Source organism: Apus apus, chromosome 4, assembly GCF_020740795.1.
Source record: "Apus apus isolate bApuApu2 chromosome 4, bApuApu2.pri.cur, whole genome shotgun sequence".
Classification (NCBI taxonomy): Eukaryota; Metazoa; Chordata; class Aves; order Apodiformes; family Apodidae; genus Apus; species Apus apus.
In genome coordinates this window covers 47,691,639-47,712,189 of record NC_067285.1, presented here as the reverse complement: position 1 = coordinate 47,712,189, position 20,551 = coordinate 47,691,639, and the positions used below count along the sequence as shown (strand labels likewise).

General features: G+C 37.8%; 1 protein-coding gene across 11 annotated transcripts in view; it reads right to left on the bottom strand.

Annotated features, from left to right (window-relative positions):
- The window catches only part of BLTP1 (bridge-like lipid transfer protein family member 1), a 115,605-nt gene that overhangs the window by 92,920 nt on the left and 2,134 nt on the right, over positions 1-20,551 (bottom strand). For 10 of the 11 annotated variants that reach the window (XM_051616574.1, XM_051616575.1, XM_051616580.1 and 7 more), the window contains exons 2-6: positions 12,934-13,055; positions 8,274-8,390; positions 6,380-6,458; positions 5,660-5,724; positions 941-1,127 (exon numbers count right to left, since the gene is read on the bottom strand). In XM_051616574.1, coding sequence (XP_051472534.1) covers positions 941-1,127; positions 5,660-5,724; positions 6,380-6,458; positions 8,274-8,390; positions 12,934-13,055 — 570 coding nt within the window. Of the gene's footprint in view, positions 1-940; positions 1,128-5,659; positions 5,725-6,379; positions 6,459-8,273; positions 8,391-12,933; positions 13,064-20,551 lie in introns of all 11 variants that reach the window. The other variant, XM_051616576.1, reaches the window with a different exon arrangement.

Below are 20,551 nucleotides of genomic sequence, written 5' to 3'. Positions count from 1 at the left end.
AAACAAGCCTGCCATGTCTAACTCAACTATTGCACTGTGCAAGTCTTCCTCAGGAGAACTTGGTCTGTCCTAAATATTCCTAAACCAATCCTCTTAGGTTTCTGGTGTAGGATTTTTCAATTCCCAAGACACATCCTCCCCACAGGCAGAAGTTCTTCCTGCATTTGTCAATAAGGGTGTAAGATGAAAAAAATGGAGACTGGCTCAGAAGCACAGCCCTTACCCAAACTCAGGACTGCCACAGCATCTACAGCAGCACACTACACACTTCAGTAACAAGTACAGGCCTGGCTAGCAGCAGCAGAAAGACTCAAGTGTCCTTAGACCTTCTCTGATCCTGCCAATAACTCAGCCTGGCATGATTCAGAGAGGCTTATTATTTAACATCTGACTCCACTACACATAAGCCACATAGAAGATCTCCTCATAAACCCACACTGTATTTTCTGGGGTACCCCCAAAAGAGGAATATAATAAGAAAATAAGGCTTGTGTAGCTATACACAAACATACGTCCCTAAAAAAGACAAACTGTGAAACTGGCCCAAGTTTAAAGCTCAAAAACCTCCCAACATCATATAAGACCCTCACATTTTTTCTGTTCAGTGTCTTGAGAAGCTATTAATTCTACTGAGCAATACCATTATTATTCTGCAAACAGTCCTCTTCAACACATGCTCCCTTTCCACACTACGCTTCAAATAGATTTTTCAACATGTCTCTGATCATTAAACAAGGAGTGTTTGGTTTGTTAGGTTATTTAATTACTATGGTAGGAAGTCTGAGGAGAGGAAAAAAGATTTAGACTGTCAAGCTTGTCAGTGCAATTTCTCTCTCAGCCATTTGGCCCCCAGAGAATATGTTAACAAAGCACCACACAATTAGTTCAGCACTTTGCAGAACAAAGCATCAACAAAATAGCAAAATTAATAATAATTTACCTTTGAAGATTCGTATGTGTTCTCTGCCTCCCATTTACTTGTGCTTTTTCATCATCTTTCTTCACTGGAATTATTGTGGGATCCAACCCAAACAGTTCTTGAAGTTGTCCATAAAGCTCAGAACGGTTGTACACATGAAATTCAAAGTCATTCACCATAATATACAGTCGAGTTTCTGCCTTTGGATCTAATCAAATAGTAGGAAGAGAGTTTGTAATTCTATTCCAACATTCCTTTGCAGTATTTAGTTTTTCAAATACACGTTTTGCAAAAAAAAAATAATCTAAATGATAGTGAACAGCTGCTGAAGTATATATTAAAAAGTAGTAAAAAACCCCACAAAGTAATTACCCCACTCCAAGAAAATCAGTAAAACCAGGTAAATAAGATAGCTGCATACAAAATATAAAACCTGAAAGTCATTTCAGCCTTAAAAATAATAAAAAATAATCCAGGCAGCAGCTGCACAAGATGTTAAGTGAGGTTTCTTTAGTCTGATACATAAAAACAGAGATCCCTCTTGATGCACTGAACAGAAACATCAGTGCCAGCTTCTGCTTTTTAGCACAGGTATCAGTACTCGAGATCAATTCAGTCTAAAAATCTGAATGGTTATCTAGCCAAGCTCTGTGGCACAGCAGGCCTGAACTGGGAAAAAGCTTTATTTAACAGAGAAACAGAAGACATCAATATGCAGAACTAACAAGAAGCATATTCATTTTGTACAATCAATCAAAATTAAAAATTTTAATTTTATCAGCTTCACTCTCTGACACTTAAAAACTAGTTTAACACCTTCTGATTGCATACAGAGCTGTTTGTGACATACTTTGACATACTTTTGCCTTCAATAGTATGACCTAATTATTTAGGTAATGTGAGGAAAAAACTTGCACAATTTCCCCCTAATTACCCAGTTGAAAGAGTGCCCATTACACATTCACTCAAGAGACCTGAGCTGCTCTAAAACTTGATCTGATCTTTCTAAGTCAAAAAGACTTCAGCAGGCTGAAGTATCAATGGCTACTACAGTAGTCCCCAGACTGTAACTCAGGGGGTGTAAACTGAATGCAACGTTTCCAACACACAATTGAAATTAGGAAGTCAGAGCCCAAGAGCTAAAGTTGAGAGGCACCTGCTTTATTACACACACCCTCTTTTGTAGCAAACATCTGTCCCCTGATGTTTGGCATTTGTACACCACAGTCCCAACAACCCATGTTTCACCTCACACCTAATTACCAGAAACTTCTGTATCATTATAAAAAAAGTGTATGTATAAGTCTCCAGAAAGCATTTACATCAGTTTTCGTCAACAGCAGTCAGAGGGAAAAGGTAATGAGCCAATTTCAGTTCCTTTCTGTTCTCATAAAAATACCATCAAATCCATTCTTTGTAATGTTAATTTGCATCAATAAGATACAGGCAAAAGATGACATGGACAAAGATTAGGATACACAATTGTTCACCTGGGAGATCTCAGTATCATCAAGAACACAAATTTAATTTTTCAATTCCTGGAGGCAAGCATTAGACTTCATTAACTAAATAAAATCATGTGTAGTGAATAATTTATTTAAAGGAACAACTGTATTTTTTCAAATAACAAAGATTTGACCTTCACAGACAAGACACTTTTGGAAAAGGAAAAAAGGCAAAAGAGACAAGCACATCTGAATGTCATATAGCTAAATGATTCAAAGAAGTATAAAGACAGGTCATGTAAAAACAACTACCAGATTAAAAGCAAAATACAGATGTTTTATCAACATTTGCTGGAATCAACGTGACTAATGTAGCTGAAGTTTTGGCATTTGCCTCCTGCAGAGTTGAATCAAGACGTATTATTTACCTTTTAATCAAGTGTTTGTATCATACCTAACCAAACAATACAACATAAAAATACTCACTGAATAAAACTTAATGGAAACATGGGAACAACTTACCCTCAAGAATAAAAACTAGAGGAACTGGTTCTCAAAACAGTATTCCCCCTTCAAAAAGTACCCCACAAACTACACTATATGGTTTTACAACATGAAAATTTATCACCTGCTGTGGCATCTAAGCCAAGACATCTGGGTGTGGCCTATTCACAACATAATCCTCCAGCTTTTGTTCCTAAACCACTTTCACTTCTCAAGTATGTACAAAACCTGCTCGAGTCCCACTATGATTTAACCTAACATTCAGGACAAAGAAAACAACCCACATACTTGACTTTTCCTATGAAGTTCTTTCAACACTGGTATGACATGACTAGTGCAAACATAGCGCCATGATGACAAAGAGATTGCACTTGCTAGATCAAACTGAGAAACTTTAAAAAAACAACAACAAACATAACAGAGCAGGAAATGCAATTTTTCAACAGGTTTTCAATAGTCTTTATACAAATGTCTCGTGGTTCAAACCTTCTCTTATACAAGGAGCCACTGTGATTAAGTCTTCATGAGAAGCATCCTAAAATTACAGTGCAACCCCAGTCTTACAGCAAGTAAGTCACAGTCAAACTGTGACACATTCACGTTAGGTTCCAAAGACGAGTGGAAAATGCATTTGTTTTGATGCATTCTTGAGTACAGCCCTTTACCAAGAAGGTGATGTCAAGGACACCCGAAATGGTGTCCCTTAAGGTCTCCAGGTATTTCAGGATCCTTCACCAGTCTTCCCCTTTGTGCGCAGAAAAACCCCTCCTCTAATACTCTGTGCATCTCTCAGAAAAACACAAAATTCAGTAATGTTTTATCTACTTAACAGGACTTCAAGCTTGTCACCACTACAAAAAACAAAATCCCATTCCTGTTGCATTTCAAGTTATTGTTTAGGAGGACCCTGCACTTAATTTACAGAACTTAAAAAACCCCACCTCAACAACACTAAGAAACTAGTTGTTATTGCTTATATCTAAGTCTTCATAAGATGTATTTTTTCCAGCAAAAACACTAAAATATTTAAAGGCTGTGTTTTTATAAAAACTTGGTGGGATTTTTAAATTGTTTATAACACTGACTCAGCCTGCATGGTTTTCTACTGGAAAATCTCAGATTTTACTTTTTTTTGTTTTATGAGGCATCTGAAACAAAGGTATGCATCAATAATGGCTAGCTACAACAGGTTTTCCAGTCATTCTGTGTGACAGATGCAAGGGAATAATCCTTGCACAAAACATAAGTCTTTAAGATGCAGTAGACCAGCAGCCTTTGTGATTTGGTCAGGAACAGGTGTTTCTGTTGCAAGCAAGATTAAAAAGTATTGGGAAGAATATATTGCAGTAGCATAAGAGTCACTGAAGATTTTATTTTTCCTTTTAAGGTTAAAAATTAAAGCATCTCTGCTGAATAATCAAAATGTCAAATGAGCAAGGTCATTTTTCCTATTAAAAAAAGTGTCATTATTTAAGAGAGTATTTTATTCACACTACTTTGTTGTCAGACCTATACACCTCTGATCTCCTTGGTATTTGTCCACTAATTATGCAGTCTTAAATGCCAGCAGAAACTACTAAAGTCTTCCAATACTACCAAGCAAAAATACCACCATAGAAGACAGACACAACTATCTTTATTGCATTAAGTTCAACTCAGTTTTTCATTTTATAAGCCACTAGAGAAATACGTTTTAACTAGCAGATGAAGACAATTCTATGAAAACCTGTTGGATTATAACCTGTGGTTGGAAAAACCTAATTAACTTTACGACTAGGTTTGACTTTTTGAATTAGTCTTCCTATGGTATGAAGAACTTGAATTGTGCCCTACCACCTTAGAGGCTTAGTAATGCCTTAATAATAAATAGAAGTGAGCTACTCTTCCTGATTTGTCTCTATATTGAACAGTGTCTCCTTTTCTCCTGCATAACATGTAGGCAGTTCTCCTGCCACTGTTGAGCTGGTACTGGAAAAGCAACAGCTGTACCAGCTCACTGACAAGTCTGAGGCTTCACACCATCAGAGGCCACTTCCAAAGGGAAGACATGAAAAAAAAGCCCTCCAAAGTCCAATAGCTCTCTCAACTAGTGCCCTCAACTGCAAGCAGTTGCCATTTCTAGACCTCCTTGAATTAGCAATGGAGTTATGATGCTTCAAAACTGCAGAGAGGCAAGGACCTGAGACTCATTCAACCAGATTCTAATCCTATAAATGATTAAGCAGACATCACAAGGCTACTTATGTTTTCTCACGGCCTTTTCTGCAGACAATTCACCTCTTGCATCCCATATTAATCGTCTGTATTCAGCCAGAGATAAGGAATAAAAATAAAGGAATTTTTCACATTTCTGCATTTCAATGACCACAGATGTCATCAAATACTAAAGAACATCCTCTACCATAACATTTTTGCTAAAATACTGGCAGCAAAGCACTAAAACATTAAAACTCAAATCACTTTCAGAACACAAGAAATCTCTATTTATCATAATTATAAGCTTCATTATAGAGTCAATTATGCTTGGACTACAGCTAATAAAGGCTACTATTAAGGTTAATGGCTTGTCTTGAACCCTTCTTAAGTCCCTGACAAAGCATTTATTTCGTTGCGTTGTTCTAGTTTACTAACACAGATCAACTGGTTAAAAGAACCTATACCTGCTAATGATTCCATGTGCTTCAGGCACATATTAATAAATCAATAGCATGCATCTAATTGCATAGAAAGGAAGTATTTTTCTATAGGCTACCTGTAAAGTTAAATTTTGAAACCTTTTTGAGAAACCTACCATGCTGTTTCTGCTTAGGGTTGTACATCTTCCACCAGCGAAATATGATAAATCCGTCTTGAATTCTAAATCAAATAAATTAGATAAAACAGAACTTCAAAGACTGATAATCTAAAATCCTACATATAGCTTCATGACATGTTACCTTATGCAGGTTTGAGACCTGCAGTTGCAGTGGTGTACAAGCAACATTAAAGCACTAAGTATTAAAAGATAAAACACACAGTATAATAAGCATTTAGGTGCATTAGCTGAAACTTCTGTGAAATCCCGTGCCATTTGTCTTCCCAAGGCTTTCCAAATTTAACTGTAAGAATCAAAATTACCAACTACTCGCTAGTGTTTAGCTCATGAAACAATTCTCAACTCCAGTAAACACAGGTAAACCACCTAGCCAAAATGAACTTCCGGACTACAGAGCAGGAGCATGAAGGAGCAAAAGACATTAACAAGAAACAGCCCCCCCTTCAAACTCCGTTCTCTCTTGTAAATAGATTCTTACCCAGTACTCACTTTCAATTGATAAAGCTCCAAACAACACAACAACAACACAAGTAGGTAAGAATATCTAAATATTACCATAAAAAGTTTATTTTTAACATTTATAAATACATTTCTTCCACATTTGCAAAACAGTCTTTTTATATGTGTTACTTAAAACATATATATGTACAGATTTGGAATCACTGTTTAGAAGAGCAACTCCCTGGGAATCTGTACCTGATGGACATGTCCTCTGTGATGAAATAGATTTCACGAACCATAACTTTTCCAGACAGCACGGAGAACGAAAAGGAGCCTAGCGTGAGAGAAAGTATTCATCAGACATCAGCCACAAATTCTTGATGCTTTATTTTCTAAACAGGAAGAATATGGTATTAGACTATCTGAAATGTGTTTACTGGGCATCTTGAGTTTTCCCTATGGAAACACCCTGACTTTCAGAGAAGGGAAGTCAGAGATTCAGAACATACAAGATGAAGTTCTCAGATCTCAAAGGTGTTGGATTTGACACCACCCAAGAATAAAACCCAGTCCCCTGAGACACACTAGTCACTCAGGAACAGTCAGGTGCCTTGCAAAGCTTGTGAAAAGAGTTAGGAAAGCTATTTTGGACATTTTTAAGTATCAAGCTATCTTATACAAGACTGTGATTAGAGAAATAGATTCCAAAGTAATTCTTCAAATTTTAAAAGGCTATAAAGTTTTCAGTCTGATTATTATTATTAGAAATTGTATTTACAGCAGGAAGAATTAATAAGCATGAAAAAAACAGCAGGTAGTGGAATAGTCCGTATTTTTCCTGAGGCTTTTCACCTCACTCACAGAAAATTAAGTACACCATTATTTGTTTGTTGTTTTTTTTTTTTATAATAATTTAAAAAATCAGTATTATGCAACAGAAGTCAAGATGTAAATAATGGGATTTAATTATGTTCTTCTTACTGATTAAGTTTATAAAGAACACCATATATTTGGCCAGTTATGTCCAGCTGTCCTTACTAGCAATTTCACAGAGAAATTTTAAAGTCCATAGATCAAGTGTAGCAGCCAATAAATATTTCATCTATATTGCTGTTCAAAAAGCTGGATTTGAAGATTATTTGGATTACAGGTTTTTAATTCTTGGGGACATAAGTAAGTTATTGCGGGGGTCTCTTTGGCAGGCAAGTATGGATGGGTTGTTTTTTAAGGTTTCACTACATTTATGATGAATAGTTGCAGGAAAAGTCCAGAAGTAAAGTCTTCATCATTCTGGGAAGCAGACACGGGAAGGCATGGAATAATAAATGAAAAAAAATTACAAGTGCAGTCAGAGTGAGGTTGTGGGATACAGCCCTCTGTGACTCAGCATCAGATATTTTTGTAATGTGGGTGAGTGCCCAAGTGATTTGTAGTGACCTGTTTTATTTAAAAATGTTTTAAAATATTAAAAAAAAGTTAATGGATTTTGATGCAAATGTTCTAGGCAGTATAAACTCTACATATCATAGTCCCAGTATGGATTAACATGATTAGTGGTTCTGACAGCTTATTTAGAAAGCAAAGACAATGCCATAACAGGGAGTTGAGGCTGGAGACTCCATTGTGCCCCTCTAAGCCCACCCCAGCAGTTGCTGCCCACACTTCAGATGCACCTCAAAAGTGCAGGGGAGTGGGAGGCTGCACCCTTAACACTAAGTTATGAGGCAATTTCAGACACAGCTCAGGCAGGTTCCATGGGGCTAATCTTCTCCTTTTAGGACACCAACCATTATGATCACACGGCTTTGAAAAAGGGTAAAGGAAAATGTACAGATTTTCAGTACACGAAGTACACAGACTAAAGATAAAAAAGTAACCTCAACTATAAATTAAAACCTGTCAAGTGAACTTTGAACTTCAATATAAAATAATGAGACTTCAATGGGAAAAGGGGTGCTTTTTTATCTACACCAAGAAGCCTCTCCTAAAGTCTGATATTGAACTTTTTCTCTTCTTAAATTAAACCCATGGTGAGAATTTTCAATAACTGTAACAAAGTAACAGTTTGATTTTACTTAGCATTTTTAACAAATTGAGGTATAATAAAAAGCAGTAGATAAACAGTGGCATTACATTAATCATAACTCACCAATATGGATGTAGCCATGTTTATATAATCTGTTTAGAACCAATGTTAAAATGAGTCCAATGTTCCGGGAATTATAGTAGGTTAGGTAGATAATCCATCCACATGACAATATTGTCGCTGTTGAAAGATTAACATGAATTAAAATATTTTTTAAGTATGCTGACCTAGATAAAAGCCTTACCTATTAAGATTATAAAGAACAAAAAACATTCTTCCTACTCTCCAAAAAACTTTGAATTGGATGGGACACTTTAAGGCATGTATTCAGACACATGGTGTGAGAAGGATGTAAAGAGATGGGGGAAAAAAGAAAGGGAAATGGGAAGTTCATAAATGTATAGATTCTTCACTGCTCTTCCATTCCCTAATATTAAAAAAAAAAGTCCTCCTCAGGACCTGCAAAAGGCAACACTTACTTCACTGCATCCCTTGTCATCCAAGAAATTAAATTTCACAGATTCAATCATAACATGCATTATTGTACATAGTCATTTATTTCAAAACACCCTAAAAAAACCCACAACAGAAGCCATACTACTTTCCTTCTCCATCTTTCTCCAAACCATGAACTTATATTTCTAGTCTTTCATATCTTAGCATAGGAAGCAACATGATCACATCTGAAAACCTTTCCTGAGATGTTGTATCCTGAGAGAAATGTATCAGTCCTTGGGCTAGCAGAAATCTGTGAACAGTTCAAGCATGGAATTTTATAGGGAAAAAAAAGGAAAAGCAAACCAATAAGAAACATGTTTAAAAAAAAAAAAAAAACACTAAAAAGAAAAAAATTAGGTCTGCTAATCCCCAAAGTAGTTTTTACTTTAGTTGATTAAGAGCTAGTAACCTATTTCTAACTACAAGGGTTCTCAAAGCTTCCAGAAGGACAAACCCAAAAGGAATGGAACTGCCAGGGAACAGACTAGTTTTAAGTCACTTTACCAATAATTACCATTCTGTTTGATCCACAACACAGCAGGAAAAAAAATCAATTTTTGTATTTGAGGTATCTCTACTTGTTATACTAACTGAACTTTGTAACAGAAGTTTTTAATTTACACATATACTTCATACTGAAAACCTCAGATATATTGTGCCTTTTATAGGAAAGCTGAAGTGCAGAAAGGCATTTGGATATGACTTACTTCACTCTGCAGAGTTAAAAAAACCCACACAAAAGCCACACAAAAAAACCCAAAAAACGACAACCTGTCCTTTTACTGCCCCTTAATTAATTTTTTTGCAGTGGGATGATCCAGTGCTTTGTAACAATGCCTGTGCTTTGTTGGAAGATGAGGAGAAGGGAGAAGACAGACACACATGACTTTGTCTATTCCTTACTGGACTACGGATCAAGTAGGGCCAAAATTCAAGTAGCTCATACACTTTGTATCAGGACACTCCATCTCTCAATATGCCTGGCTGAGTTTCCCTCTATGATTTAATTGCTTTTTGTCTCTCAGTTTTGCAGGTCTAGGCCTGGAGTGGAAAGATTCCCATGACAAAGGGAAAGGCCTAGCAAACTCTGAGCTGTCAACAACCTTGAAAGGTATAGAGGTCAAGCTCATGTTCATAACATCAGCTGCTCTCTGGTGTTGAAGAACAGAGATCTAGGCCTAGCCCCAAATAGACCCCAGAGATAAAGAAAGAACAAACAGATAAACAAAAGAGTTTGCTTGGTGGTAACAAGGTCTTTGTGGTTTCTTCCACTGTTTTCCTTCTGTTCTCCAATGAGACATACTGGAGGTACAGCTAAATAGTTAAATGACAGCAGTCAATCCACTTTAATCTATAAAAGTCTGATCCCATCTTTGATCAGAGAGACCTCTTGTACACTTTCCCAGGAGGTTGCTGGACTTTCTCCTCTCCAGGGGGGACACCTGCCAGAGAGATTCATTCCCAAGAATTAAGACCCACCCAGGGACACCCAGCTGCAGCCAAGTGAGTGTGAGAAATATTAACTCCTTTTTTGTCTTTCAGCAAACTTTAAGTAATTTTCATCATTAAGTTTTAAGATTATAGAATCCTTTAAAATTTATAATTATAGGCCTAGTATAAAACCTGATAATAAGTAGGTTGATAGCATTTTATTGGTTAACTTCTATTGTTTGATCTAACTACAAGTAGTAAATTTTATTGTTAAGATACCTTTTGCATTCAAACTTCAACTTTTGTTCCAATCTCCTCATTTCCCTACAATTTGACTGTGCTTGTGCCTTTTACTTTAAGGAGTTAAGACCCCAGTGTTATATGCAATAAGTCTTGATCTGTGCATATACATCTCATCTGCCATCACATCACATTCGGGACACACTTAGGCAGGTTAGTTGCTTGACACATGAAACAAATCAGATCTGTGTGGGTGATTACACTGAAAGAAGGCAGGGAGGGCTAGAGCTACATTCCACAAAAGAATCTGCTCTGAGCTTTCAGCAAAGGCACACTCCAAGGACAGCACTCACCTGCCCTCACTTTCAGATGAGTAAGCTACTCACTGCTGGTCCTCTATCAGTGTAGGAAGAAAGGTGGAATGACTCACACGCACAGGGTCTCAAGCAATAAATTTTAATTTGAGATTAGGTATCTAGAAGTATATAGTTGAACTTTAAAGTCAGGAAGTTAGCCTCCTAAGGTGACAAACACTGAGAAAAATTGGCACACTAGCGAGGTTTCCAGGCACTATGGTCCTAATCCACTGCCTTTACAACTAGTCCCACCTCTGCCACGAACTGTAGCTTTTTCTTTTCCCTCACCAAATTTAGTCTCTGCTATTAAGTGACAGAGCCCATAAACTCTATTTATCTCATTACTATATTCTTGATTTTAAAAGCGTCTTTGCTGAAGTTATATTTTGGAAATGACAGTTGGAAATTTTTACTATATGTGATTTTTAGAAGTTACTCTAGAATTGAGCAACCTGCTCTTTGATGAGCATGTTTACTTCTAGAACTCATCACCTCTTTTACTGGGATCAATAGTTAGCTGCTTCAGGATTCAGGAGAAGAACCTATTAACAACTTTTTTTGTTCTTTTATAACAGGATGCCTGAGGAATCCTGTTATAAAAGAACAACAGAAGAAATCAGAAGAGGAATGGCTGGTTGAAGGTGGGTCAGTTAATAAATATTACTTCAATGTGTTTCTATCCAAACCTTCTAATAACAGGAGGCTACCCAGCTTTTCCTGCTGCATAATTGTTTCTAGAATACCAGGTGGTTTCTTATAACTGAAGAGATCAGCAGCTCCCCAAAAATGCATCATTGTATATAGGTCAATCTACCCTTAGAAAAAGGGGTTGGACTATTATTTCTTGGAGTTCCACTTATCCTTCTATGAAGCAGATATTTGTAAGTTTAATACATTCAAGCAAAGAAGAAAGCCTTTGGCTTAAACCATAGCTGTGACATGGAATTGCTTATATACTACATACATTCCAAGTAGAGTTACTAATAGTTTGCTCGAAGAATCCAGTCCATAGAGGGAAAATCCAGAGAAAGAAAACTCTGCAGGCTACAATTTTCCACTTTTATTCTTTGGTGAAAAACTTGAACATCTCTAAGTCTCAAGTCAAACAAACCTTCTGGAGACAATTTTTTCATATCTGTTCTGCATCTGTTCTACATTTTACCATGAGCAACTATTAGCAAGGTGTCTTCCCTTATTTTACACTTGATTACACTCAGTTTTATGTTGAGTATAAAATCTACATGTCAACATATTAAAAGTGAATAATATTCAGAAAGCACCCTTGGCTAATTTGCCTATGTCCTTTACACTCAGCTTGGCCTACTGAAAAATAATTACAGTATTTCAACAGCAAACAGACATGTTTTAACTTCCCAACAGTCAAAAAACAGGTATTTTCCTTGCACTGCCCCTCACTCCAGGCCCAAGCATCGAGGCTGAAATGCAGGTATTATCTACCTTTGGAAAAGCCTGAATTCATCATGTACTTCAAACAGTCTTATCTGGATATGAACACAACTTACATTTTATTTTGCTGTCCCCAGCCCACCTGTTCATAGATTCAGAAAATAAAAGTACCTACACACAAATATAAACTATAGCGCTAGTGTTATTAAAAAAAACCAGCATACCTAAACTAAGCATATGTACAACAACAGCTCATAACCAAGTGTGTGATGGTTTGGCTTAAAGGCTTGATTTAGTCCAGAAGTTGTGTCATGAAACACAACAGTCTTTATATCACTATGCAAGCTATACCATATTAAATGGCGTAGTGGTATAACAAAGTTATTGTATCTGCCTGTCATGTGCTGCAATGATCATCCTTTGTTATGTTAATAACCACCAGCTTACCCTGGTGTTAGAAAAATAAAATTTTCAGGAAGCAAATTCTCACTGAGTTCTTATTTTGCAGAGTCACAGTCATGGAGCATCATCCTTTGCACATTAGACTGAACTCCCAAGTGTTGTAACACAACTAGTACTGGAAAAAGTTCTGTATTTTTTCTTTCTGAATTACTTAAGTAGCATTGCCTATCTCACTGAACAGTCTATGACCAAAAAAAAAAAATATCTATTTTTGATGTTTTAATGTAATTTGGTAAGAAATTCCATATTGGTATGCCAATATTTAAAGAAGCATGTTTAAAAGTACACACAAAAAAATATTTAACCAAACCAAAATAGATTCACCTTACCTACTAACAGCCAAACAACATTGGAGTCATGTTCTGTTAGGAAGTCTTCCAACTGTGTGATACTTGGGACAAAACTATCATTTTTTCTTTGATCCATTGCTAAGCTGTTTTTGCACCAGCTCCTATAGAACTGAAGGAAAGAAAAAAAAAATTAGTAACAAGCACAGTAAAGTTTGGAGAAAATTAAGTACATGCCATGTTAAATAATCTGTCTGTTTCACGCAAATATTAATCTACTTGTTTTATTCCTTCGATAACATCTTCATGATTCTCAGCTACCCTTTCTTGTACTCTAAAAGGAGCTCTAAAAACATTTCCACTCATCTCTGCTGAAGAGAATTCCCAGGCACATGCCTCCCTAGAACAGGTTATAGATCAACAGACTGCCAGAATACACTCCAAATTTAGTACCCTGAATGCCCTGTAGAGCATATAACAGCAAATACATTTACAAAACTGCCGCACCTCAGGAGCACACCAAAGGTAACTGAACCTACAAGTATAAATGAGCCTGTATTAAGCCTTCTAACATCCAAAAAGAAAATACAGAATCATAGAATCATCCTGGATGGAAGGGACCTTGAAGATCATCAAGTCCAACCATAATCTAAACCCCCCTACCATAACCTAATTTACCTGTTCAGTGCTTAAATCATGTCGCCAAGCACATTTCTTTTAAATACTTCCAGGGATGGTGACTCCACCACCTCCCTGGACAGCCTGGACAGCCTATGAGACAATGCAAGACTGAACCCCTGCCCCCACAGAAAGTAAGGCTGGAGAGGAAGCAGCAAATAGTAGTCACAAACAAACAAGAGAGAATTCAGGGCACTGGGACAATTAGTGAGAGACTCTGGGGCACAAGTTATTTTTTCTTCCCTCCTTTCACTTCAAAGAAGTGACATTGGAAGGAGAATCCAATCCATCAACACATGGCTCCATGGCTGGTGTTATCTGCATAATTATGGTGTTTTTGATAATGGGATGGCCTACACAGCACCAGGAATGCTGGCATGAAACAGAAGACACCTTTCTGAAAGGGAGAAGAGGGTCTTTGCCCAAGAGATTGTGGAGCAGATTGACAGGGCTTTAAACTAGATGTGGAGAGAGAGGGGGATAGTAAAATCACAATTGTCTGTGACAAGCTGCAGGAAGACATACCAAGGCTGGAAGGATGGGATGCTAGGAAGGGCCTTCAACCTGTCACCCTGAAGCATGCTGTGGACACTGCAGCACAGGCAAAGTCTTACAGAGATGAACCGGGGCCTCCTGAGGTAACAGGAAACAGCAGGGTAGCATCCATTAAACACCTTGGGGGAATAAAGGTGACACAGCTGGCAGCGCCTCTACACCAGTGCACTCAGCATGGGCAACAAACAGGAGTTGGAAGCTACTGTGCTACAGGAAAGATACAACATGGTGGCAGTTACAGAAACTTGGTGGGATGACTCCTGTGAATGCAGTGTGGCTATCGATGGCTACAAGCTGTTCAGAAAGAACAGGAGAGGAAAAAGGGGGGGAGGTGTTGCCCTCTATGTAAAGAAGTGGATAGAGTGTGAAGAGTTGTCCCTACAGAATAGCCATCAGCAGGTTGAAAGCTTATGGGTAGGACTCAGGGATCGGGACAACAAACGGAGTCTTGTGGCTGAAATCTACTACAGGTCACCCAATCAAGTGGAGACTACTGATGAAGCCTCCTTATTCCAGCTTGAGGGGACAACACGATCACAGGCTCTCATCCTGCTGGGGGATTTCAACCACCCCGACATCTGTTGGACAATCTGCACAGCAGTACACAGTCCAGGAGACTTCTGAATTGCCTTGATGACAACTTCTCAAGACAAGAAATTGACAGCTCTACCTGACGGCATGTGTTACTGGACCTGATGGTCACAAATGCAAGTGAACTCATCAGGGATGTCAAAGCTGAAGGCAGCCTGAGCTGCAGTGATCATGCACTAGTGCAGTTTCCTGTCCTAAGGGGTATGAAGCAGATGAGAAGCATAGTCACGACTCTGAATCATAGGAAAGCAAACTACCAACTCTTCAAAGAGTTAGTAAATAGGACCCTGTGGTAAACAGCCCTCAGGGACCAGGAAATGGAACAGAGTTGACAGATTTTTAAGGATGCTTTCCATACAGTGCAAGAGATCTCAATCCCCAGATGCAGGAAATCAAGAAAGGAAGGCAAGAGATCAGCATGGCTGAGTCAAGACCTGCTGATCAACCTAAAGGCAATATGGAACTATAAAGGCAGTGGAAGTGGGGACAGGTATCATGGGCAGAGTATACAGTGGATCCCTGGAACAGGTTGCCTAGAGAGGTGGTAGAGGCCCCATCCATGGAGACATTCAAGGTTAGGCTTCTTGGGGCTCTGAGCAACCTGTTCTAGTGTGAAATGTCATTACTTATTGTAGGGCAGTCGGACTAGATGGCCTTTATAGGTCCTTTCCAACCCAAGACATTCTAAGATTTTATGATGTGGACACTTTCAAAAGCTATGGAAAATTGTCATAACCTCCTAATCCACTCTGTCCATTAACTCTTCTGTTTTGGATGGATTTGCATCATCTTATAAAAAGTGACCACATAGTGCCTCTGTTACAGAAAGCAGAAAAACAGTCCTTCTAATCTTACACACTTACTCAATCCTCAAATAAATCACCTTGAAATTGGGTTATATTAAGTGTGATTAGCAGGGAGTAGCTCAACGCAGTAATGTCTGTAATTACACAGCAGTATTTTGCTTGCATTAGCTTCATTAAGTCTTCTCCCTTGAATGTTATCTGTCAAGCCTTCTTAAAGGAAGATAGGCATTAATTCTGCTTTTTTTTTTTTTTAAACACATTTCAGCTCCTGGTAGCCCATCTTCCTCTTAGTATTCAAACCTCAAAAAACTCTGACTTTATTTCCTGTCATTAGGAAGTCTCTCATACTCTCCATCAAGAGCTCTAGAACAGATAACTAAGTAATACTGGTACGATGTTCATTTCTGAGCAGCATAACATCTTTGGAACAGTCAATATTTAGAAGTATTAGCAATAAAATTAATATATCCAGTTTTTCCTGTAATATCCATACTATCTCTCATTCCTATAATTTGAAAAGAAAATGTCGAAAGAGTTGAAAAAAACCTGCCTTTAATGCACTTGTTTCTCCCCTACATTTGGGTAACTAAAACACCCTGAACTAGCCTATGTTTTGAACTAAAATAGGAGTAGAGTCCCAGGAAAAAGTGCTAAAAACTTGTTCATTACCTCTTCTGTAAGAAGGAACAGAATGGGGAGGAAGGAACATGAAACAATAAAGAGAAGCAAACAACAACAAAAAAACAACACATCAGACATCACTCCCCGCAGTGATGGTCAAGAAGCTACTAACTTGGCTTCTCTACAACGAAGAATAATAAACATCACACACTTATACACACACTTTAAAAAAGAAGCCCTTACTTTAGAAGAAACGTTATGACAACAAATTCAATCACATAATGGCACTGTGGTTTGCTTTAAGACATACACGGTACCTTAATAAAAACCCCACATGTCAACTTGTATTATGAAGCAGATGATGCCTCTGCAGGCAGCCTCTAAAAGCCTTTAACCCATGAATGACAGGGTAACTGGAGAAGCCAATATCAACACTTTCAGCATAAAGGATGAAAGAACTTATTTGCTCCCTTTCACACCAAGAGACAACAGGGTAAATTTTTTTTTTGTGATCTAGACCAACTCAGAAGCACTGTCAGTTGGTGAGGACTGCCTATCACCTTAAACACCACTGCTACTTAATCCCTCAAGAAAGTCAGCTGTGGCTTATTCCTAAGAAATTATCACCCAATGTTACTTGATACTGAGACAGAATATAAAATATCATTATGCTCTAAATAGGACTGTGACAAGACAACTGAGAGACTGCAAGTCACAGGATCCTGACACTTAAAGATGATGTTCATAATTTTTGTCATCACTATTCATAACTATAAATTGGGTATCTTTGGAAGTTTTATGGAATACATTTGCTAATTGCATGCAAATAAACTCAAGAATTCCCCTACCAGTCATCATTTGTCAATGCTTCATTTTGGAGCTCTACAGCTGATCCTGTAACACCTTGACCCACTGATAAGCAACCTACACGCTTGATCGTATCACCTGAGGAAGAGGATGATGGCAACAAAAGTGTAACCACCCAAAAACAGGCAACAGCAACACCTGCACTAGATGCGGGCTCAGAGGAAGTAGGTCCTTAACCCACTTTGATTATGAAGCAATCTTGACCATATGAATTTGTGTAATAGAAAGGGCATGCAAACAGATTTTAGCAGTACACACTGTTTATAATACCCTTGTGTCTTTATACACTGTGGAAGCTGAAGAGGCAGGACCTGGATCATGATGATTGTTAAGAGGAAGAGACAGTATTTTCAGGACAAATAGGTGCAGGACTCTCAACGAAAAAGTTCTGGTTGCTGAAAGTAGCTGCTATCTGTTTTCATCTTCATGCCCTATATACTGTACCCATGGATTCAAATCCTGCAATACCTTTCAGCTGCCTGCACTTATCCACTCTGTTACATTTATTTCTGTGGGCAAAACTGCTTTGCAATTAGGCAAAACATTAACTTTGTTGCACTTTCCAGGAACACTGACCCACAGGTTGATGAGCTTGTAATTTACATTTGTTCTGCTACTGTATTCTTCTGAAATAACACTGTATTTTCCAAATCTTAAAGAACTACTCTTGGAAAGATGGGACCTCAGTCTGAGTGGAAAACCTGAGTCTTACCAACCCTGCTAATACAAGAAAGAAAACACCTCAAAGAACAAGCAAAATCCTGAATTTCATCTTTACCCCTTTGCACATATATGTAGTATTTTCTCAAAGTCTCTATTGTTTTGTGATGAGCTTAATTAACATGGCAGAAAATTGTTCAAAACCACTAAGACAAATGTTTTGGTTTACTTGCTTTCCCCATTTGTTTTGTTTTTTTCCTAAGCACATCTTTACTACTCAGTATGTCACCCGTGGCTCTCCTTTACCACAACTGTTAATACATGCAAAAAGTATTAGCTTTCTCCTGTGAGGAAGACAGCAGAAGAGGAAGGTTCTGTGACACTGAAATGACAGAATCCAAATATTTTTATTTATTTTCACAACAGTCCTTTAAACCATTCTGTAGACTTCTTTCCGCAAATGAGATACCTGAAGCAAGGAGACATAAAGGGCGAAACCTCTATTTATGATGCCCAAATTGAAATATTTGTGGCCTGCTTTTCAGGTTGTGCATGTTTAGAGCACTTAGCATGTTCAAAGCAGGGAGCAGACTGCCTTGAAGATGTGAGGGTTCAACAGTGCTGGAGATTTGCTCCTCCTGGTCAGACAGGCTTTCTTTGTAGCAGAAGCACACGCTTAACAGACTTCAAAAAATGAAATTTAATTACTTGTGTCACATATTAATCCATTTTCTCAGTAGTAAAAATATGCAAGGGATGTTTTAATCCTGGGGCATGCACTTAATTTCCAGCCTGCTTCCAGCATTCCAAACTCCATCCAATTTTCAAAGCAGAATATTCTACTCCTAAAAAGCCAAATCCTCAAAAGCAGCTGCTTCAAATCTTGATAAATACATTTGAATCACATAAAATAGGTAAACTAGTTTTAACCTCAGCTTGACAGACTAAAACAACACAGAGAACAAACCTCAGCTTGAATAAAGTCATTAAAAATTCACAGAAAGCATGCATATATGAAAGAGTTGGCAGAAAAAAAGAAAAACAAACCAGAAACCCAGTCACCAGGCTCTTGGTCACCAGAGTGCAGTTGCTTGGAAGGAACAGCTGCAGCCTAAGGACCAACAACCCACCTGCAAAAGGTCTGTCCTGTACCTAGAGCTGAGGCTGAAGGCAACAATTTTTTTGGTGATTGAGAGCATTAGGGTTAATATGGGTGTTGGGCTGCATAGGAAAAGGAGAAAGAAAAAGAAATGTCTGTGTACCACATCCTTTGCAACACTCTTTGCCTGGCACACCCTGCAGAACAGCTGAATAAAACTGGAATCCAAAAGTGGGAAAAAACCCTAGCATTCTATAATATTGAGAAGCACTTTTATACTATCATGAAGGAGGCATGGAAATAAAAATGAGATTGGCTACATTATTACTATAATTAATGGGGGGAATAAACTGGGAGTTTAACTTTGTCAGACATATTCCTTGGATCTTCACAGAAATCAAGCACACATTTTAATGATACAAGAGGTTAAGTACCATTGAGGATACTCAACTTTCAGCTTCCACAGCTACAAGACAGTGGAGTCACAATAACATCCAAAATTACATTAAACAACAGGAGGTAATCAATAAAGGAATGTAGATAATACACCTGGATGCTTTGCATCTCCAGTAAAGGGGCCATACCCACACCAGTTCCTTAGAGAAAAGGAAAGAAATGGCATTTTTGTACCCTACCCATCCCACCACTTTCTTTCAAAGGGTCTCCAGCATCAGCTACTACAAAATCAGAGCTTTGGGTAATTCAATGATATTAGAAAGGAATCTCACAAGCATCAACATGTCTCAAAGGTATTGTCTTCTGAAGGTATGGTGACATTGTCAGCACCCAGACACACAATAGGCACATTTCACAAAACAAAAAGTGCCAACCTTGGCATCCTTCCCAAAACACACCAGCTAGGTCTGAGGACTTCAAACCCATCCTTGCACAGCTTAGACAGCTCAGCAATTATTTAATCAACAAGCAAGAGAAAGAGGAAGGAAGCGAAGGAAAGTTGTTCTCAAAAAATACATGTACACAAAAAAACAAGTTGCAGGACTCACACAGCAATTCTGCTTTCTGACATGTTCCATTAGTTTCATTTCTTATAGCAAACTGAAAATGAGCAGTTCTTTTTTTATAAGAACTAAAATTCAGGCCTATTTTCTTAGCCCTCCACTAGTGCTTGAAGTAACAATAGCGGTCAACTGCAAACAAACTAAACTACTGCTTCAATTACACTAATGAAATCTTGCTACAGCCTCCAGAGAAAACAGCTGAACTAAAAACAGAGCACAAAAGAGCATCTCACCCAGTTAAACCTATGTGTGAACAGCCTCAGTTAAACATAATTTGCACTTTGGTAGCTTACGTTAGTAAATAACATGTTTACTTAAAAATTAATTAAATCAAAATTATATTCAAAGGAACTGTAAGATACAAGTTTAAAATTATCCTTACAGTAGCCTACCTGATGAGATTTATTGTGCCTAACAGAAGTTAAAACCACCAGAAAAGTTTCTACATAGAAAGAAAAAAAAATGTAACACACTGCTGGGAGTAGTGAGAAAAAATAGAAGAAAAATCTACTTGGAGTGGTTTAAACAAGCACAACTGTACAAAAGGAGTGAAATGCAAAAATCACCTGCAAGAGAAATGTTATACAGGTATTTATTTTTAGAACAGGACTTGAGTTTTAACACAGAAGGAATCAAAGACAAACTCCTGCTATGGCAAACAACACAGTACTCCCTGCATCGTTCAACTGTCAGCCTAGGAATGCCCGTTTTAACTTTGGATGATTTTCTATTTAATTTCAATTTGTAAAAATATATAAATACAT